General features: G+C 45.9%; 1 protein-coding gene across 2 annotated transcripts in view; it reads right to left on the reverse strand.

Moving 5' to 3' along the window:
* LOC110524778 (receptor like tyrosine kinase) overlaps positions 1-18,873 on the reverse strand; it is a 128,624-nt gene extending 109,751 nt beyond the window's left edge. For both annotated transcript variants that reach the window (XM_036982788.1, XM_036982740.1), the window contains exon 1: positions 18,185-18,873. In XM_036982788.1, coding sequence (XP_036838683.1) covers positions 18,185-18,407 — 223 coding nt within the window. In that variant the 5' untranslated portion in view covers positions 18,408-18,873. The remainder of the gene's footprint in view (positions 1-18,184) is intronic.
* Positions 18,874-23,275: the final 4,402 nt, after the last annotated feature.

Raw genomic sequence — 23,275 nt, forward strand, 5'->3', positions numbered from 1 at the left:
AGGGTTAGCCCCTCACTACAACCACAGGCAGGGTTAGGGTTAGCCCCTCACTACAACCACAGGCAGGGTTAGGGCTAGCCCCTCACTACAACCACAGGCAGGGTTAGCCCCTCACTACAACCACAGGCAGGGTTAGCCCCTCACTACAACCACAGGCAGGGTTAGCCCCTCACTACAACCACAGGCAGGGTTAGCCCCTCACTACAACCACAGGCAGGGTTAGCCCCTCACTACAACCACAGGCAGGGTTAGGGCTAGCCCTTCACTACAAACTACAACCACAGGCAGGGTTAGGGTTTGCCCCTCACTACAACCACAGGCAGGGTTAGGGCTAGCCCTTCACTACTAACTACAACCACAGGCAGGGTTAGGGTTAGCCCCTCACTACAACCACAGGCAGGGTTAGGGTTAGCCCCTCACTACAACCACAGGGGCAGGGAGAGTGGGATGAGGGAGAGTGGGATGAGGGAGAGGATGGCACAATGGTGACTTAAACAAAAAAAAAAATGAAACATACAATAAATCCCTGCTTGGGGGAAATGCAGGTTTTAACTGATTAAACAACAGAAAATGATCGACATGATCAGTCTGTAAAATAAAAAGAGGTTGATGTGAACCAAACTCAGCTAAAACATGTAAAGAAAGTAATATAATGTTATGTGTTGCCTAGACTTTACTGCAAATGACACTCAAGACTTGAGAAAAAAACAATACACTAATATTCTAATATTGCAGTTACCACGGCAGCCTTCATAATAGAAGGCTCGTTACCACGGCAGCCTTCATAATAGAAGGCTCGTTACCACGGCTGCCTTCATAATAGAAGGCTCGTTACCACGGCAGCCTTCATAATAAAAGGCTCGTTACCACGGCAGCCTTCATAATAGAAGGCTCGTTACCACGGCAGCCTTCATAATAGAAGGCTCGTTACCACGGCAGCCTTCATAATAGAAGGCTCGTTACCACGGCTGCCTTCATAATAGAAGGCTCGTTACCACGGCAGCCTTCATAATAGAAGGCTCGTTACCACGGCAGCTTTTATAATATAACACTTGTGACCACACACACACACACTTCTAAATATTGCACTTGGGGAAAAAAAACATCTTAAAATAGAAATAGAATGAAACAAAAAGGCATTCTATCGTTGCTCTATTTTAGTGGCCACTATAGACATCTACCAAGTGCCCAAGGCTAAACCATTTTTTAATCTCACACACACGTTACTGTCAAGTTCAACACGACAAAAATATATTTGGGCTACATTGCATTGTACACTTTCTGCCTGTGGACGTCTGTTCTACAATGTGCCAGCAGAGCAGGATACCCTTTGTTGGCATAAATGATCTCTTTCAGGCAGAGTGTAACACCTGGCATACCCCTTCTTATCCACTGTACTGAAGAAGAAAGAGGGAACGTGTGTGGTTCGTTTCACCTCTATAGCGGCATCCATCTTAAGCCAGGCCCAGCTCCAGCTCAACTTGATCCCTGAATCCACCTGTTAAACTAGGCCCAGCTCCAGCTCCACTTGATCCCTGAATCCACCTGTTAAACTAGGCCCAGCTCCAGCTCCACTTGATCCCTGAATCCACCTGTTAAACCAGGCCCAGCTCCAGCTCCACTTGATCCCTGAATCCACCTGTTAAACCAGGCCCAGCTCCAGCTCCACTTGATCCCCGAATCCACCTGTTAAACCAGGCCCAGCTCCAGCTCAACTTGATCCCTGAATCCACCTATTTAACAAACAACACCTCATTTTCACCTGATTCTCTCAGTCTGAAAATTAACCACATACTGTAGAGTGAAAACATGACTTCACAGATAGTGGTGTGTTCGTTAGCTGGTTAACATTTCCCACAGATTGCCAGGGTCCAGTAATCAACTAACGCGTTATAACTTGAAGAACGGCAAGGAGTCGTATACCAGTTGATACTGTAGCGAATTGGTTAGGTTACTAATGTCAGCTCATCTGATGTTGTAACATTAGCTGTCTGACTTCATTAGCAAGCAAATTTTCACACCATAAACTTAAATTATTTGATCAGATGAGTTGGCTAATGTTGCTCAACATTTCTCTGGTGAGCTAACGGAGAATTCGATCCAGCTAGCAAGATACTTAACATACTCGTTCCGCCACACTTTCGCCCTCACCTCAAACTTTCTAAATGCCAGTTGTTTTTCTGCTCATGAAGTCCGCTTCATCACCTTCTCACCCCCGTCTCCGTGGTCAGGCTTCTCACCTAACGTTACCTCTTCGTTATCGTTCAGGGGACGTGCTGCTTTCCAGAGCTCTCGCTGATGCTGTAACTGGCAAGCTGCCTTTCCAGAGCTCTCGCTGATGCTGTAACTGGCAAGCTGCCTTTCCAGAGGCTCGCTGATGCTGTAACTGGCAAGCTGCCTTTCCAGAGCTCTCGCTGATGCTGTAACTGGCAAGCTGCCTTTCCAGAGACTCGCTGATGCTGTAACTGGCAAGCTGCCTTTCCAGAGGCTCGCTGATGCTGTACCTGGCAAGCTGCCTTTCCAGACCTCTCGCTGATGCTGTAACTGGCAAGCTGCCTTTCCAGAGCGCTCGCTGATGCTGTAACTGGCAAGCTGCCTTTCCAGAGCGCTCGCTGATGCTGTAACTGGCAAGCTGCCTTTCCAGAGCGCTCGCTGATGCTGTAACTGGCAAGATGCCTTTCCAGAGGCTCGCTGATGCTGTACCTGGCAAGCTGCCTTTCCAGACCTCTCGCTGATGCTGTAACTGGCAAGCTGCCTTTCCAGAGCTCTCGCTGATGCTGTAACTGGCAAGCTGCCTTTCCAGAGGCTCGCTGATGCTGTAACTGGCAAGCTGCCTTTCCAGAGCTCTCGCTGATGCTGTAACTAGTAAGTTGGTTGTCTCTTCTCTCTTCAGTCGCGTGCTACGCTGCATTCTGTTGTTATGTGAACGATTGGCTGAGCCTTGGATACAGCCAGTATTGCTCCAATCGCGCATCACTCGTTCACTTACAGCCAGTAGTGATCCAACCCACCCGCCCCCCCCCCCCCCACCCCCACCCCCCCGTCCAAACTTTTCTCATCAGATCTACACAAATCACATAGGTCACCTATTTTGGATTCAAAATGGTGAATTTGGCCAAAAGGTTACTAGTTTGCATCCCTGAGGGAGGGGGGATGGATGGAGGGAGCGAGAGAGACAGTGAGAGAGAGAGAGGGAAAGACAGCGAGAGAGAGAGAGAGAGGGAGAGACAGCGAGAGAGAGAGGGAGAGGCAGCGAGAGAGGGAGAGACAGCGAGACAGCGAGAGACAGCGAGAGACAGCGAGAGAGGGAGAGACAGCGAGAGAGGGAGAGACAGCGAGAGAGAGACAGCGAGACAGCGAGAGAGGGAGAGACAGCGAGAGAGGGAGAGACAGCGAGAGAGAGAGAGGAAGAGACACACACACCGATTGTCAGCTCCATTCACTGAAGCTAAAGACACCTCAACAACTGATGGAAAATGTAAGACCCCGAAGCAGCTAAGACAAACTACATCAGATGATGGAATAGCAACAGCATTTACACTCTAGTAAACATTCCAATACCATTACAGCCTACTCCAGGAGTGTGTCCCAAACAGCACCCTATTCCCAATTTAGTGCACTACTTTTGAACAGATCGCATAGGGAATAGAGAGCAATTTGGAGGAAGATATAGCCTACCCACAGCATTTCCTACAAGTAGATTCATTATAATATCATTATAGAAAAGACTTAAGGATTTCAAAAGGCATACCATGGACAGTCAGGCCCTATTTACTGAGACAGAAGTTTGTTACGGGAGGGAAGCTGCCCGGTCCTGAACAGACGTATACTGCTTCTAATATCTCAATTTGTTGGAGGCTGGAAGTCCTCGTGTCAGGCTTTGACAATCAGAAAGGAGAGGGAGGAGGGTATGGGGTGGAGGAGGTGAGGAGCAGAGGGAGAAGGGTATGGGGTGGAGGAGGTGAGGAGCAGAGGGAGGAGGGTATGGGGTGGAGGGGTAGAGGAAGAAGGGTATGGGGTGGAGGAGGTGAGGAGCAGAGGGAGGAGGGTATGGGGTGGAGGAGGTGAGGAGCAGAGGGAGAAGGGTATGGGGTGGAGGAGGTGAGGAGCAGAGGGAGGAGGGTATGGGGTGGAGGGGTAGAGGAAGAAGGGTATGGGGTGGAGGAGGTGAGGAGCAGAGGGAGGAGGGTATGGGGTGGAGGGGTAGAGGAAGAAGGGTATGGGGTGGAGGAGGAGCAGAGGGAGAAGGGTATGGGGTGGAGGAGGTGAGGAGCAGAGGGAGAAGGGTATGGGGTGGAGGGGGTGAGGAGCAGAGGGAGAAGGGTATGGGGTGGAGGAGGTGAGGAGCAGAGGGAGGAGGGTATGGGGTGGAGGAGGTGAGGAGCAGAGGGAGAAGGGTATGGGGTGGAGGAGGTGAGGAGCAGAGGGAGAAGGGTATGGGGTGGAGGAGGTGAGGAGCAGAGGGAGAAGGGTATGGGGTGGAGGAGGTGAGGAGCAGAGGGAGAAGGGTATGGGGTGGAGGAGGGGAGGAGCAGAGGGAGAAGGGTATGGGGTGGAGGAGGTGAGGAGCAGAGGGAGAAGGGTATGGGGTGGAGGAGGTGAGGAGCAGAGGGAGAAGGGTATGGGGTGGAGGAGGGGAGGAGCAGAGGGAGAAGGGTATGGGGTGGAGGGGTAGAGGAAGAAGGGTATGGGGTGGAGGAGGTGAGGAGCAGAGGGAGAAGGGTATGGGGTGGAGGAGGGGAGGAGCAGAGGGAGAAGGGTATGGGGTGGAGGGGTAGAGGAAGAAGGGTATGGGGTGGAGGAGGTGAGGAGCAGAGGGAGAAGGGTATGGGGTGGAGGAGGGGAGCAGCAGAGGGAGAAGGGTATGGGGTGGAGGAGGGGAGCAGCAGAGGGAGAAGGGTATGGGGTGGAGGAGGGGAGCAGCAGAGGGAGAAGGGTATGGGGTGGAGGAGGGGAGCAGAGGGAGGAGGGAGATTCCTGGTCTAGTATTTAGATCCAGCATTCATAGACCAGGCAGGTGGAAATTCTATCATGGCCTAGTTAGGGTTCAACAGAGGTGCACAGGCACTTCTACTGACCATGATGCCAAGAAAGGAAAAACACCTCCTCCCACCACCACCACTCCATGCCAGTGAACTGAAAGGAAGGAAAACAGAAGAACCAGATCTGTGCACAGACAGACGCACAGACAGCGAGAGAGCGCGAGAGAGAGAGCTAGAGAGAGAGAGAGGAACGGTAGAAGAGACAGAGAAAGCCTCTTTGTTAGTGAACCCTCCTGTGTGCCAGAGCAGCTAAGGCCTTGCAGCCCCTTGGCACCTTGAAAGAGGACACCCCATTTCTCTCCCCCCTCCTCTGATACAGGCCTTCTGCTCTTATTTCAGAGTGAGTTACCAGGGAGGAATCTCTATCCACACTTCACTAAGCAAGCAGAAATCAGACCGGGGGGGGGGGGGGTTGTGTCTGTTCTAAATGGCATCCTACTCTCTGGTCAAAAGTAGTGCACTCAATAGGGATTAGGGTGCCATTTTTGTGGGGGGGGGGGGGGGGGGGGGGGGGGGGGGGGGGGGGGGGGGGGGGGGGGGGGGGGGGGGGGGGGGGGGGGCGACACACAGCCAGAAGAGCAGGCAAACCTCACGAGACTGGAGAACAGAAACAGATTGGACTGTATGTACTGACGCACACCATCACAGAGCAGAAGAGTAGACGTGGAGCGAGACGTGTTGAGCTTCTGTACGTTTCCGATACGAGACAAACACAAAATAAAAAATCGGTACTAGAACGTGTGTTACTTCTGTCAAAAATAGGTCTCACGGATCAAGTCTGTCAACCCAGCCGATGACCCCCCCCCCCCCCCCAAAAAGGGCGAGGGTAACCACGACCACGTCTGCTCCACATAGCCTGCACTGGCAATCTGGGCTGCGTCACGTCAGCGCCCCACGAATGCTGCATCATGAACCTTCCAGAAGGACAACCGTCTCTGCAGCACTCCACCAAAACCGACGAGGAAGAGAAGGGAGAGGCGGGCCTTGCAGCGCGTCAAGCGTCACAAAATAAACCCAAGTTCTATTTTAGCGCCCGGCTACGCAGTCGCTCGTTGACGCGCGCGAGCTGTGTGGTTGAGTAACATGTTTGTGCACATATATCTTTTGCAATGCTCACGCAAGAGACGCGAGTGGTGTGGTCAGCATGTAACTCACATAATCAAACCTGGTTTTTCCTTGTATTCTGAGTATGTGTATAATTAATACGTGTTTTAACTGATTGAACAAACTATTTTTTTTCCCCGTACGTTTCCCATCAGCCCTTGTGGTCGTCCAACCTCAACTGAAAACTGTTTTTACCACATTTACCATCTACTGTTTTGTCTTTCACTTCTTGTGTTTTATGGATTTTTATCTATGGCTATATTACAGTACTTTTTAGGAAACTAAAAAAGAAGCATGCCCTCATCTAACCCCCCCCAACCCTAACTCACCAAGACCACATCTAACCCCCCCAACCCTAGATCAGCAAGACCCCCATCTAACCCCCCCAACCCTAGAGTACCAAGACCCCCATCTAACCCCCCCAACCCTAGCTCACCAAGACCACATCTAACCCCCCCAACTGTAGATCAGCAAGACCCCATCTAACCCCCCCAACCCTAGAGTACCAAGACCCCCATCTAACCCCCCCAACCCTAGCTCACCAAGACCACATCTAACCCCCCCAACTGTAGATCAGCAAGACCCCATCTAACCCCCCCAACCCTAGAGTACCAAGACCCCCATCTAACCCCCCCCAACCCTAGCTCACCAAGACCACATCTGACCCCCCAACCCATATATCACCAAGACCACATCTAACCCCCCAACCCTAGATCACCAAGACTCCATCTAACCCCCCAACCCATATATCACCAAGACCACATCTAACCCCCCCAACCCTAGATCACCAAGACCCCATCTGACCCCCCCAACCCATATATCACCAAGACCACATCTAACCCCCCCAACCCATATATCACCAAGACCACATCTAACCCCCCCAACCCATATATCACCAAGACCACATCTAACCCCCCCAACCCATATATCACCAAGACCACATCTAACCCCCCCAACCCTAGAGTACTAAGACCCCATCTGACCCCACCCCAACCCTAGAGTACTAAGACTCCATCTGACCCCCCCCCCCCAACCCATATATCACCAAGACCCCATCTAACCCCCCCAACCCATATATCACCAAGACCACATCTGACCCCCCCAACCCATATATCACCAAGACCACATCTAACCCCCCCAACCCTTATATCACCAAGACCACATCTAACCCCCCCAACCCATATATCACCAAGACCACATCTAACCCCCCCAACCCATATATCACCAAGACCACATCTAACCCCCCCAACCCTAGATCACCAAGACCACATCTGACCCCCCCAACCCTAGAGTACTAAGACCCCATCTGACCCCACCCCAACCCTAGAGTACTAAGACTCCATCTGACCCCCCCCCCCCCCCCCAACCCATATATCACCAAGACCCCATCTAACCCCCCCAACCCTAGAGTACTAAGACTCCAGCTAATCCCCCCAACCCTAGAGTACTAAGACTCCAGCTAATCCCCCCAACCCTAGAGTACTAAGACCCTATCTGACCCCCCCCCCCCCCACAACCCTAGAGTACTAAGACTCCAGCTAATCCCCCCCAACCCATATATCACCAAGACCCCATCTGACCCCCCCAACCCTAGAGTACTAAGAGCTAATCCTAAAAACAGACTAGCCAGCGTTGTTTACATTTTGTCAGATGAGATTAAAGCTCCAGGGATCAGAGAAGACTGTGATGTGGAATATGATTGGCTGTATTTACCTTTCATCAAACACAAAAGACACGTGAGTTTGAACAAAGAGAACAAAATGAGTCAAAAGAACAAAGATACAAAAGTTATGTTTGAACAGAGGACAGACAGAGGACAAACTGAGGACAAACTGAGGACAAACTGAGGACAAACTGAGGACAAACTGAGGACAAACTGAGGACAGAGAGACACACAGACAATGTGCAGCAGAAGCTAGCTACTCCTGTAGACAAGTGAGTCAGATTAGGACCTGCAAAAGGCATCAGAGAGCTCTGGAGACCCCAGAGAGAAGAGGAAGGAAAAAGCTGACAGGGATGAGGGGAAAGAAGTAACGTACGTGGTCTCTATTGAGCCCTGAGCTGAGGCAGAGAGAGGAGGGTCTCGCTGCTAGTCTCAGGTTTACGCACACTCCTCATAGCCGGAGGTCAAGTCTGTTGGTACCATCATGCCATCTACAGCTATAACTCTTCCGTCCTCACCAGAGCACTCATTGGCAAGGGCCATATCTATGATTAAAGCTGTTGGCGTTGGTGAACAGACTATTTACAGACGAGGCTGGTGAACTTGAACATGTCCCTGTTCTTCCATGGCCTGCATACTCACCAGACATGTCACCCATTGAGCATGTTTGGGATGCTCTGGATCGACGTGTAAGACAGCGTGTTCCAGTTCCCGCCAATATCCAGCAACTTCGCACAGCGATTGAAGAAGAGTGGGGCAACATTCCACCATCAACAGCCTGATCAACTGTATGCCAAGGTTGTCGCAGTGCATGAGGCAAATAAATGGTGGTCACACCAGATACTGACTGATTTTCTGATCCACGCCCCTATTTTGATTATTTTAAGGTATCTGTGACCAACAGATGCTTATCTGTATTCCCAGTCTTGCGACTGCTTCATAATAGTTATCAAAATGAAAGAGTAAATAAACCAGTGAGTCTATCAGACAGTGGCAGGCAGTTATCAGTGGACAATCTGCATTTTCAAAACCTAGACCAAAAAAATAAATAAAATAAAAATACTGTTTTAAACCATTTCACATGTGTTTTATATTGAAAGTGAACAATGTTTTCTTGCTTCAATAAGAGTGATCGGTGGAACTACAGTTCTCCTTGACAGAAAAATCCATTAGTGCAACACATTCAGACAGGAAATAGATGATCAGATGACAACAGGAAATAGCTTCATTTTCATCAGATGACAACAGGAAATACATGATCAGATGACAACAGGAAATAGATGATCAGATGACAACAGGAAATAGATGATCAGATGACAACAGGAAATAGATGATCAGATGACAACAGGAAATAGATGATCAGATGACAACAGGAAATAGATGATCAGATGACAACAGGAAATAGATGATCAGATGACAACAGAAGCGCAATGCTATTTGGCAGACGGCCAACACAAGGAGCTTAATGGAAAACGCATGGCCTTTACATATCTCTAAAGGTTTATCATAGAAAGAAGAGAGCCCGCTACATGTCCTTATGTTTTGCTTGAAGATAATCTTGCATTTAACTGGAGAAATTAGTCTAGACCGAGAGAAAAGTACCGGAGAACAGTAGCTAGCTACACCAGTCAGAGCGCTGTCTGCTGATAAGATGAGAATGGATGAGAATGGTGGTTCTGATAATGATGGCACACTAGATGCTAGTTGAGAAACCTAGACCAGAATTTGTTATTAAAAATACAAAAATCAGAGTCATGAAAGAAACACCGTGTTTCAGCAAACAACCCCTCAGTATACAGAGACGACCGAAAAACACAACAAATCCAAAAATGGCAAGCAAAAATAAAAACTCGTAATATACGAAGAAAAACGGTCCGGGAAAAGTTAGCATGGCGGCTAACAAAAACAGTCAACAACCTCACATCACAACTGTGGTGAGAAACTCCAAAAATGGTCCTAGAAACTTAACATTAAAACAATTCCATGAACATCCCGAACAACAAAAAACAAAAGAGACAAAAGCCAATCGACAGGCAACATTATCCTCTCCTCCACAAGATCTCCCGCAACATACTGGGGCGGCCCGACATCGAACCTGTCCCCCGAGAACGTGGGCACCAAGACCCATCCCAGGACGAGAGTCCCCCGCCAGTTAATACTACAGCAGCTGAGATGGACCATCTCAGATTAGCATATATGAACATAACTTCACACTGAATCTATACGCTGACGACATTCTACTCACCCTGCAGTTTCCCTACCGGTAGTCTTAAAGCTGATTGGCTGCTTTGGCTTCCTCTCAGGATATAAGAGAGACTGGAGTAAGAGTGACACTATGCCTGTCAACCTACACACATTTCAGCCTGACTAAGTGGGTCCTCCATTTGCTTGGAAGGCTAGTGGTATGAAGTATATAAGAATTAATATAGTATTTCCCATAACTAATATATTCAGCCTAAATGGACCTAGAGTCATCCGGGTTATCAAATCAATGTAAATTGTCCGGTGGTAATCTGTATTAATTGTTCATCAGTCTAATGGCTTGGGGGGGTAGAAGCTGTTGAGGAGCCTTTTGGTCCTAGACTTGGCGCTCCGGTACCACATGCTGTGCGGTAGCATAGAGAACAGTCTATTACTTGGGTGACTGGAGTCTCTGACAATTTTATGGGCTTTCCTCTGACACCGCCTATTATATAGGTTCTGGATGGCAGGAAGTTTGGCCCCAGTGATGAACTGGGCCATTCACACTACCCTCTGTAGCGCCTTACAGTCAGATGCCGAGCAGTTGCCATACCAGGCGGTGATGCAACCAGTCAGGATGCTCTCGATGGTGCAGCTGTAGAACTTGTTGAGAATCTGGGGACCCAAGCCAAATTTTTTCAGTCTCCTGAGGGGGAAAAGGTTTTGTCGTGCCCTCTTCACGACTGTCTTGGTGTGTTTGGACCACGATAGTTCATTGGCATTGTCACATATGTGTTCCTTTTGTCCAGGTGTCTAATTTGCATACCACCCCAATAGATCCACTGATGACGCAATCTCAATCGCACCCCCACACTGCCCTTTCCCACCTGGACAAAAGGAACCCATATGTGACAATGCTGTTCATTGACTACAGCTTAGAGTTCAACACCATAGTGAGCACAAAGCTCATCACCAAGCTAAGGACTCTGGGACTGAACACCTCTCTCCGCTACTGGATCCTGGACATCTTGACTGGCCGCCCCCAGGAGGTAAGGGTAGGCAACAACACATCTGCCACACTGATCCTTAACACTGGGGCCCCTCAGGGGTGTGTACTTAGTCCCCTCCTGTACTCCCTGTTCACAGATGACATTAAGAGATGGACAGCTCTCCCCCCCCCCTCTCTTTAAGGGGCAGGGATGTATTATCTAGCCTCTCTCATCTCTTCCATCCGTCTCCAGTCCAGGTTTTAAGAGGTAAAACTCACAGTTCCTAAAAGAACAATCAGAAACCCAGGATAGGGTATATAGGAAACGGACTGTACCTAGATTTTTTTTTTATTAAAGTGGGCTGGGTATCCCAGATGTATTCTTGTATAAATGTCATAATTAAAGATATCCCCTTACATGGGCTTACAGATCAAAATGTAAGATTGGTAGCTGGGAGGAGATTAGAGGAGATTACATCACAGCACAGGTTTGTTCACCTGGCGTCAAGGTGGTACAGCCTCAACGATGCTTACATGACCACCTGATAATTCCACTGTCAAGGGGCAGTAGGAGATTTTAGATGCTGACCAGAAGGTTGGATGTAGAAGGACCGTCTCTTCCATCCTGTCCCATCTGGCATAACCCCCTGTTTAACAGCTGAGAGAAACACTCAATAGTAGACACTGGCAAAGCCACAGTATTTCACAGATAGAATATAATCTTTAAAACAAGAATTTTCCCCAAGTGAAGGGCAGATTATGGTTTGAGTGATTCTTCTTCTTCTTGTGTTTGTTGCATATCTGCAGTTTAAGACAGTCATATACACGGTTCTTACAAAGCAGGATACTGAACCTGCCTCTGATCCACAGTGAGATCAGAACCTCTGGAAAGCTGCCTTCATGAGAAGAACTATCAGATATTTATAGAAATGAATCAAATAGATTTTGGTTTTTTTTAATCCCAAATGCATATTCCTCTCATTCGGTTAGGATGGGAGTGCGACCTGAACACTTCGCTCACCTCATCACAACACTGTTTGGAGAAAGTGTCAGGCCATTCAGTTCAAGATATTGTGTAGAGCCTACATCACCCCGGTACATATTTCAAAATGGATTTAAAAAAAAATCAAACTCATGCAACAGCTCTACTCCACATGTTGTGGGAATGTCCTGTAGTGAAAACACTGGTCTGAAGTCTCTCCCCCCCCCCCAAAAATAATGTTGGTGTCCAATTTCCAGTGTGTCCCATCTCATGTTTACTTGGTAAAAAGAGCATAAAATATATGCACTATATATATATATAAACACTGTCTAATGTTAAGAATCTTTGTTTTTTTATCATTGGGTTGTCTTTCAGTCAAGAAAAATCATTCTTCTTAAATGGAAGGAAAGTAAGCTAATTTGTTTTTCTGTGGACCGCTGGATAGAGGACTAACTTAGACCTTTTACACATGGACCAGCTGGATAGAGGACTAACTTAGACCTTTTACACATGGACCAGCTGGACTGCTCAAGGACTTCCATTTAGGTGAGACACTGAGACACAGAGACACAGAGACACAGAGACACAGAGACACAGAGACACAGAGACACAGAGACACAGACAGACTGAGACACAGACAGACTGAGACACAGACAGACTGAGACACAGACACCGAGTCACAGACACCGAGTCACAGACACCGAGTCACAGACACCGAGTCACAGACACCGAGTCACAGACACCGAGTCACAGACACCGAGTCACAGACACACAGACACAGAGTCACTGTACGCAGGTTCTTGGACTCTGGAAATGTCCAAATTAAAAGTTTAAATCCTGTAGTCTATACTTGGAATATCTACAAATTACAACAAAAATTGTATGAAATAAAAACCTGCATTTAAAATGTTATGATGCACATCTCACAATGTTTTGTATGTTCTGACATTCGTGTGTCGTTTCTGTTTGTTGCTGGAAAAAGTACAAAGTGTTAACAGTAAAAGCTATGCGATTTTCGCCATTTTTCAAAGTCCCACCTCAAATCAAAACAAATTGTATCGGTCACATACACATGGTTAGCAGATGTTAATGCGACTGTAGCGAAATCCTTGTGCTTCTAGTTCCGACAGTGCAGTAACATCTAACAAGTAATCTAACAATTCCACAACAACTACCTAATACACACAAATCTAAAGGGATGGAATAAGAATATGTACATATAAATATGTGGATGAGCGATGGCCGAGCGGCATCGGCAAGGTGCAGTAGATGGTATAAAATACAGTATATACATGTGATATGAGTAATGTAAGATATGTAAACATTATTAAAGAGGCATTATTTAGAGTGACTAATGATATCATACGGTTTGCTCGGTTTAGAGCCACGTTTCAGTTGTGTGATTCGCAGTCGATTTGATGTCACTCAATAAATCCACACGCCCTTTAAGTTCCAAACAGTCCCACACTGTTAGCAAGTCCATTCACCAGTACTTTTGAGCCTGGGGACGTGGTGGGTGGGACACAGACACAGACACAGACAGACACAGACAGACAGAGACAGACAGAGACAGACAGAGACAGACAGAGACAGACAGCATGAAGAAAACACAAGTAGACCAAGCCACAGTCTCAGTAGCTCAGTTGGTAGAGCATGGTGTTTGTAACGCCCAGGGTAGCGGGTTCGATTCCTGGGATCACCCGTATGCACACATAGGCAATTCTTATTTACAACGATATATATATATATATGCGGGTTTGACTGTCGTTGTAAATAAGAATTGCCTATGTGTGCATATATATATATATAATCCTGTGCTCTCAAGGTCCTGGAGTGGCCTAGCCAGTCTCCAGACCTGAACCCAATAGAAAATCTTTGGAGGGAGCTGAAAGTCCGTATTGCCCAGCGACAGCCCCGAAACCTGAAGGTCTGTATGGAAGAGTGGGCCAAAATCCCTACTGCAGTGTGTGCAAACCTGGTCAAGAACTACAGGAAACGTATGATCTCTGTAATTGCAAACAAAGGTTTCTGTACCAAAATATTAAGTTATGCTTTTCTGATGTATCAAATACTTATGCAATAAAATGCAAATTATTATTATTTTTTTTTTTATCATACAATGTGATTTTCTGGATTTTTGTTTTAGATTCCGTCTCTCACAGTTGAAGTGTACCTATGTAAAAATTACAGACCTCTACATGCTTTGTAAGTAGGAAAACCTGCAAAATCGGCAGTGTATCAAATACTTGTTCTCCCCACTGTATATATAACCTTGTGCTCTCTGGGTTTATGTAGAAATATATACAGTGCCTTGCGAAAGTATTCGGCCCCCTTGAACTTTGCGACCTTTTGCCACATTTCAGGCTTCAAACATAAAGATATAAAACTGTATTTTTTTGTGAAGAATCAACAAGAAGTGGGACACAATCATGAAGTGGAACGACATTTATTGGATATTTCAAACTTTTTTAACAAATCAAAAACTGAAAAATTGGGCGTGCAAAATTATTCAGCCCCCTTAAGTTAATACTTTGTAGCGCCACCTTTTGCTGCGATTACAGCTGTAAGTCGCTTGGGGTATGTCTATCAGTTTTGCACATCGAGAGACTCACATTTTTTCCCATTCCTCCTTGCAAAACAGCTCGAGCTCAGTGAGGTTGGATGGCGAGCATTTGTGAACAGCAGTTTTCAGTTCTTTCCACAGATTCTCGATTGGATTCAGGTCTGGACTTTGACTTGGCCATTCTAACACCTGGATATGTTTATTTTTGAACCATTCCATTGTAGATTTTGCTTTATGTTTTGGATCATTGTCTTGTTGGAAGACAAATCTCCGTCCCAGTCTCAGGTCTTTTGCAGACTCCATCAGGTTTTCTTCCAGAATGGTCCTGTATTTGGCTCCATCCATCTTCCCATCAATTTTAACCATCTTCCCTGTCCCTGCTGAAGAAAAGCAGGCCCAAACCATGATGCTGCCACCACCATGTTTGACAGTGGGGATGGTGTGTTGCTTTTATGCCAAACATAACGTTTTGCATTGTTGCCAAAAAGTTCAATTTTGGTTTCATCTGACCAGAGCACCTTCTTCCACATTTGGTGTGTCTCCCAGGTGGCTTGTGGCAAACTTTTACCAACACTTTTTATGGATATCTTTAAGAAATGGCTTTCTTCTTGTCACTCTTCCATAAAGGCCAGATTTGTGCAATATACGACTGATTGTTGTCCTATGGACAGAGTCTCCCACCTCAGCTGTAGATCTCTGCAGTTCATCCAGAGTGATCATGGCTGCATCTCTGATCAGTCTTCTCCTTGTATGAGCTGAAAGTTTAGAGGGACGGCCAGGTCTTGGTAGATTTGCAGTGGTCTGATACTCCTTCCATTTCAATATTATCGCTTGCACAGTGCTCCTTGGGATGTTTAAAGCTTGGGAAATCTTTTTGTATCCAAATCCGGCTTTAAACTTCTTCACAACAGTATCTCGGACCTGCCTGGTGTGTTCCTTGTTCTTCATGATGCTCTCTGCGCTTTTGACGGACCTCTGAGACTATCATAGTGCAGGTGCATTTATACGGAGACTTGATTACACACAGGTGGATTGTATTTATCATCTTTAGTCATTTAGGTCAACATTGGATCATTCAGAGATCCTCACTGAACTTCTGGAGAGAGTTTGCTGCACTGAAAGTAAAGGGGCTGAATAATTTTGCACGCCCAATTTTTCCGTTTTTGATTTGTTAAAAAAGTTTGAAATATCCAATAAATGTCGTTCCACTTCAAGGCACTGTATATAACCCTGTGAGTCGCTTTGGAGAAAGCGCCTGCTATATATATATATATATAAACCCAGAGAGCAGTATAATCTTGAAGTGTGCCAAATGGAACCCTTTTCCTTTTGGGCCCTGGTCAAAAGTAGTGCACTACAATGGGAATAGGGCACCATTGGTATTGTGTAAGTGTAACAGTATAACTTTCATCCGTCCCCTCGCCCCTACCTGGGCTCGAACCAGGGACCCTCTGCACACATGGGTAACGATGCTTCGTGGATGTCAGTTGTCTATCGCTCCACAAAAGCCGCGGCCCTTGCAGAGCAAAGGGGGAACCACTACTTCAAGGTCTCAGAGCGAGTGACGTCACCGATTGAAACGCTATTTTTAGCGAGCACCGCTAACTAAGCTAGCCAATCGGGTGACGTCTCTCGCTCTGAGGCCTTGAAGTAGTGGTTCCCCCTTTGCTCTGCGAGGGCCGCGGCTTTTGTGGAGCGATGGGTAACGATGCTTCGTGGGTGAATGTTGTCTGTGTGAATGTTGTCTGTGTGAATGTTGTCTGGTTCGAGCCCAGGTATGGGCGAGGGGACGGACGACATCAGTTACATAAGGTCTGGTACTGTGTCAGGACATAACCATGAGTTATGTCGTTTTCTACATCAACAAAAAACAAGTTGTAGTCTAGTCTAACTGTTGTACAGTAAACCGCTGCCTAGAGCCTATAGACTAGTTCTTCATAGGGCTGAAAGATGAATCGGCGATAGGCCTAGCTACTAGCCAATGTCTCCAAGGGATTCTCAAATGACGTGGACTCTTTGAGGCTCTCCTTGTGTTGCCTGCTTTTCAAAGCGTGAATTTGTTGTCGTCGGCAGGGTGGCCTTCAAGTCAAGTCCATAGCTATGTCCCAAATGCAACGATTTTCCCTGTTGGGCCCTGGTCAAAAGTAAGGCCTTGGGGAAATAGGGTGCCTGTTTCCACAGCTCCCTGTTCAAAAGTTATGCACTATATAGGGAATAGGGTGCCGTGGGCCCTGGTCAAAAGTAGTGGACTATATAGGGAACAGGGTGCTGTGGGCCATAGTCAAAAGTTATGCACTATATAGGGAACAGGGTGCTGTGGGCCCTGGTCAAAAGTTATGCACTATATAGGGAACAGGGTGCCGTGGGCCCTGGTCAAAAGTTATGCACTATATAGGGAACAGGGTGCCGTGGGCCCTGGTCAAAAGTTAGGCCTTGGGGAACAGGGTGTCAGAGAGGCTGTTTCAGCTTCTGTCAGCTCTAAAGCTCCCTCTGTCCTGTAGGAAATGGTTACTCCAGCATTTCAAACCCTTCAGTAGACACCATGTTAATGACTCCATCTGTCCTGTAGGAAATGGTTACTCCAGCATTTCAAACACTTCAGTAGACAACATGTTAATGACTGCTTCCAAACTAACTGCCAGCCTGCCAGCCTGGCCTAGTGGACGTCGCAAGCTAACCAACCCCATAATAAAAACAACTCACACAGTCACAGCAATTGGGTGGCCTTATCCCTGATCCGGTTTACAACTAGCCTGAGTGCCAGTCTGTTTGTGCTATCGTGTTTACATAGGAGATGGTCAAAAGCACAAACAGATCTGGGATCAGGCTTTGTAAAATCCAAAGCACAGTCTCAGGCAAGAAGACTGACTCCCTGTTTGAAATCGGCCTACAGTCCATACAGCCATTGTGTATCTGGAATAGTCATTATATATGATGGTTTAGGTCTAAACTAGAGCTCAGATTCCGTTTTTTAGAGTCTAAAGAATATGATGCATGTGTTTGGCTCTGGGTGTATGTTAGCCTGGCAATATGGTCTGGCTCTCAATGTTGCAGCAGTCTCACCATTCCTTCAATACAAAGTGGTCCCTGTCCTCATTTCATGTGTTTCCTCTTAGCATAATTAGTTTCGAAAAGACATGGGGCTTGAATCGGGAAGAAAAAAAAAAAATTACTACATCTCTCATTTCAGCCATTTTCCATGTTAGTAATGTTCACTCACTAGACACACTTGACATATTTTGCGCCAAAGGCATTCATTCCCTTATGGGTGAATCGGTATATAGGATAATGTATGAATCACGTGTTGAGCTTGTATCTCAAAACGACATGTTACAAAATCACAATGACTTACTACTTGCTTTATGGGTCAACTTTTAAACTTGGCGAACAAAAGACGTGGCGTGTATCTTGCTTGATGTTAATTAGGTTAGCACTTTTATCTCCCACAAAGCTGAGCTACATTTTGTTGAAAAAGACCCCATCCTCAGCGGGCCATTTCTACAAGATGCCTACCTAGTAGCGATCAACCCAGCCGGTGTAACTAACTAGTTATCTGTCTAACCATGGTATGCACCCCTCTCAACCCTGCAGTAAATCAGTGTTGGAACTGACTCACATGTAGACAACTAGGTATGTTTTATTTTAGATCAATGGTTCTTACCCAAAAGCTTGTTGACCTCCTCCTCACTCATGTAGACGTTGACACTGGGGTGGTTGTTGATGTCCAGAGTAGGGACACTAGTGCTGGGGTTGGCGAGACACACGGTCCCTTCCAGAAACAGTAGCAAAAAGAAACCCCCGAGGCTCCACTGAACCGAATGTGTCCAGTCTCGGTAAACGGAGGGGCTCCGACTGCGGAGAACCAGTCCCGGTTTCTCCAACATTTCAAATGTCTTGTAGGTTGTTTGCGCTTCTTCTTCTTCTTCTTGGAAACAAATAAATAAATAAAAGTCGATTATCCCACTTTGTTTCCAAATCCTCGATGTATTTATCACCCGTAGTTGAAGTTAATGTTTAAAGGGCAACATTACTACTTGTTGTTCAACCTCGGCGTCTCCCCGGGTTGTTCGTGGTTCTTGTTATTTAAACAGGCGAGCCACAGTCAGCTAACTAACTCGGCCCGCGTTTATATGCGGTTCCTTTTTCAGGTTGTCACGTTTGCGAAGATTTGGATTCAATTCTGAAATTCACTATCCTTTGCGTATATTATCCTACTTAGATATGTTTAATTTGAGATCCCGTTAAGATAAATAGTAACGATCCCCCCCCCCCTCCTCCTCCCAACAAAAAAAAATAACATCCAGGTTTGTCCTTTCATGGTCCTTGTTGTTCCTTCCCGGAGTAATCTCAGCTTTCACTGGAGGGAGGGGACAACGAGGGTTGTCCAGGGTCCGGGAAACGCGCCTGATAACATTTCGTTACATGCAGATGAATGGTAATTTACAGTCTATTTTGTATAACGACAAAAAAAACTATTTTTTAAAAAATTGAATAACGCAATGGATTCTCATCAAACTAACACACCGCAGGTAACATCATAGGTGTGTGATTGATTCAAATGTTGCTTGGTCCTCTAATAGAACAATGTTGGACCTATTTGATCTCCCCTAGACAGCTTCAAGATATTTGGCGTCCACATCACTAAGGACCATCAGCACCATCGAGAGCATCCTGACTGGCTGCATCACCGCTTGGTATGGCAATTGCACCACCCTTGACTGCAAAAGCATTACATACATGGTGTAGGTAGCCCAGTACATCACTGGGGGCCAAGCTTCCTGCCATCCAGGACCTCTATACCAGGCGGTGTCAGAGGAAGGCCCGAAAAATACCCAAAGACTCCAGCCACCCAAGCCATAGACTGTTCACTCTGCTACCGTCCAGCAAATGGTACCCGGAGCATTGGCTGTCGGTCCAACAGGCTCAGAGACAGCTAATGCCATCATTTGCTGCTGCTACTCTGTTGTCTAGTCACTTTACCCTGCCTTTATGTACATATCTACCTCAAATACCTCATTATTATCTATCCTGATACCTGGTCACTTTACCCTGCCTTCATCTACATATCTACCTCAAATACCTTATTATTATCTATCCTGATGCCTAGTCACTTTACCCTGCCTTCATCTACATATCTACCTCAAATACCTTATTATTATCTATCCTGATGCCTAGTCACTTTACCCTGCCTTTATGTACATATCTACCTCAAATACCTCATTATTATCTATCCTGATACCTGGTCACTTTACCCTGCCTTCATCTACATATCTACCTCAAATACCTTATTATTATCTATCCTGATGTCTAGTCACTTTCCCCTGCCTTCATGTCCATATCTACCTCAAATAACTCATACCCCTGCACATTGATCTGGTACTTCCTGTATATAGCGCCACATTGATCTGGTACTTCCTGTATATAGCTCCACATTGATCTGGTACTCCCTGTATATAGCTCCACATTGATCTGGTACTCCCTGTATATAGCTCCACATTGATCTGGTACTTCCTGTATATAGCTCCACATTGATCTGGTACTGGTACTTCCTGTATATAGCTCCACATTGATCTGGTACTTCCTGTGTATAGCTCCACATTGATCTGGTACTGGTACTTCCTGTATATAGCGCCACATTGATCTGGTACTTCCTGTATATAGCTCCACATTGATCTGGTACTCCCTGTATATAGCTCCACATTGATCTGGTATTGGTACTTCCTGTATATAGCTCCACATTGATCTGGAACTTCCTGTATATAGCTCCACATTGATCTGGTACTTCCTGTATATAGCTACACATTGATCTGGTACTTCCTGTATATAGATCCACATTGATCTGGTACTTCCTGTATATATCTCCACATTGATCTGGTACTTCCTGTATATATCTCCACATTGATCTGGTACTTCCTGTATATAGCTCCACATTGATCTGGTACTTCCTGTATATAGCTCCACATTGATCTGGTACTTCCTGTATATAGATCCACATTGATCTGGTACTTCCTGTATATATCTCCACATTGATCTGGTACTCCCTGTATATAGCTCCACATTGATCTGGTACTCCCTGTATATAGCTCCACATTGATCTGGTACTTCCTGTGTATAGCTCCACATTGATCTGGTACTGGTACTTCCTGTATATATCTCCACATTGATCTGGTACTTCCTGTATATAGCTCCACATTGATCTGGTACTTCCTGTATATAGCTCCACATTGATCTGGTACTTCCTGTATATATCTCCACATTGATCTGGTACTTCCTGTATATAGCTCCACATTGATCTGGTACTCCCTGTATATAGCTCCACATTGATCTGGTACTTCCTGTATATAGATCCACATTGATCTGGTACTTCCTGTATATATCTCCACATTGATCTGGTACTTCCTGTATATAGCTCCACATTGATCTGGTACTTCCTGTATATATCTCCACATTGATCTGGTACTTCCTGTATATAGCTCCATTCTTGTGTATTGTATTTTCTTCCTCTTGTGTTAGTTACTATTTTATTTTGTATTATTATTTTTAAACTCTCCATCGTTAGGAAAGGTTTCGTAAGTAAGCATTTCACTATAAAGTCTACACCAGTTGCATGTGATAAATACAATTTGATTTGATTTTAATCGAACAACGCATATACTGTACAATGCCTCCTGTCCCAGCCTCCAGTATTTATGCTGCAGTTTATGTGTCAGGGGGCTAGGGTCAGTTTGTTATGTCTGGAGTACTTCTCCTGTCCTATTCGGTGTCCTGTGTGAATTTAAGTGTGCTCTCTCTAATTCTCTCTTTCTTTCTCTCTCTCCCTAGGACCATGCCTCAGGACTACCTGACATGATGACTCCTTGCTGTCCCCAGTCCACCTGGCCGTGCTGCTGCTCCAGTTTCAACTGTTCTGCCTTATTATTATTCGACCATGCTGGTCATTTATTAACATTTGAACATCTTGGCCATGTTCTGTTATAATCTCCACCCGGCACAGCCAGAAGAGGACTGGCCACCCCACATAGCCTGGTTCCTCTCTAGGTTTCTTCCTAGGTTTTGGCCTTTCTAGGGAGTTGTTCTTAGCCACCGTGCTTCTACACCTGCATTGCTTGCTGTTTGGGGTTTTAGGCTGGGTTTCTGTACAGCACTTTGAGATATCAGCTGATGTACGAAGGGCTATATAAATACATTTGATTTGATTTGATGTCATACACCCCCCCCCCCCCAAAAAAATATCAGGTTGATGCAGTGTAGACAAAGACACCTTGTGGTGGGCCACTGCAGCACAATACATGCAGAGAACACATCTTCAAATAAAGGCCCTACTTTCCAACAGGTGTCTGTTATACAGTCTACGTTATTCACACGCAAACATATTGAAGCTGCACAATTACATTTGAAATAAATATGAAATGAAACGTGACACGAAAATAACATTTTAACATTTTAATTATTAAAATATTCACCTACAAAACAGCCTATAAACACTATTTACATGATAGCTAGCTAGCAGTGATGTTGGTTTAGAGTTGAAAGACACAAAGACAGGCATTTATTTTCCTGTACTGATTACTGAACATGTTTTTTGGCTAAGAGGTAAAACAGTTACATTTATTGTTAAATCAATCGATACAGATTTTAAAATAGGGTTGCTTGTGAGGAAACAGACAATATACACATTTCCCTGAGCAGAGGGACTAAACTGCCAATACAGTGGGGCAAAAAAGTATTTAGTCAGCCACCAATTGTGCAAGTTCTCCCACTTAAAAAGATGAGAGAGGCCTGTAATTTGCATCATAGGTACACTTCAACTATGACAGACAAAATGAGAAAAAGAAATCCAGAAAATCACATTGTAGGATTTTTAAATAAATTTATTTGCAAATTATGGTGGAAAATAAGTATTTGGTCACCTACAAACAAGCAAGATTTCTGGCTCTCACAGACCTGTAACTTCTTCTTTAAGAGGCTCCTCTGTCCTCCACTCGTTACCTGTATTAATGGCATCTGTTTGAACTTGTTATCAGTATAAAAGACACCTGTCCACAACCTCAAACAGTCACACTCCAAACTCCACTATGGCAAAGACCAAAGAGCTGTCAAAAGACACCAGAAACAAAATTGTAGACCTGCACCAGGCTGGGAAGACTGAATCTGCAATAGGTAAGCAGCTTGGTTTGAAGAAATCAACTGTGGGAGCAATTATTGGGAAATGGAAGACATACAAGACCACTGATAATCTCCCTCGATCTGGGGCTCCAAGCAAGATCTCACCCCGTGGGGTCAAAATGATCACAAGAACGGTGAGCAAAAATCCCAGAACCACACGGGGGGACCTGGTGAATGACCTGCAGAGAGCTGGGACCAAAGTAACAAAGCCTACCATCAGCAAGGGCATTGAAGATGAAACGTGGCTGGGTCTTTCAGCATGACAATGATCCCAAACACACCGCCCGGGCAACGAAGGAGTGGCTTCGTAAGAAGCATTTCAAGGTCCTGGAGTGGCCTAGCCAGTCTCCAGATCTCAACCCCATAGAAAATCTTTGGAGGGAGTTGAAAGTCTGTGTTGCCCAGCAACAGCCCCAAAACATCACTGCTCTAGAGGAGATCTGCATGGAGGAATGGGCTAAAATACCAGCAACAGTGTGTGAAAACCTTGTGAAGACTTACAGAAAACGTTTGACCTCTGTCATTGCCAACAAAGGGTATATAAGAAAGTATTGAGATAAACTTTTGTTGTTGACCAAATACTTAT

Source organism: Oncorhynchus mykiss, chromosome 1, assembly GCF_013265735.2.
Source record: "Oncorhynchus mykiss isolate Arlee chromosome 1, USDA_OmykA_1.1, whole genome shotgun sequence".
Classification (NCBI taxonomy): domain Eukaryota; kingdom Metazoa; phylum Chordata; class Actinopteri; order Salmoniformes; family Salmonidae; genus Oncorhynchus; species Oncorhynchus mykiss.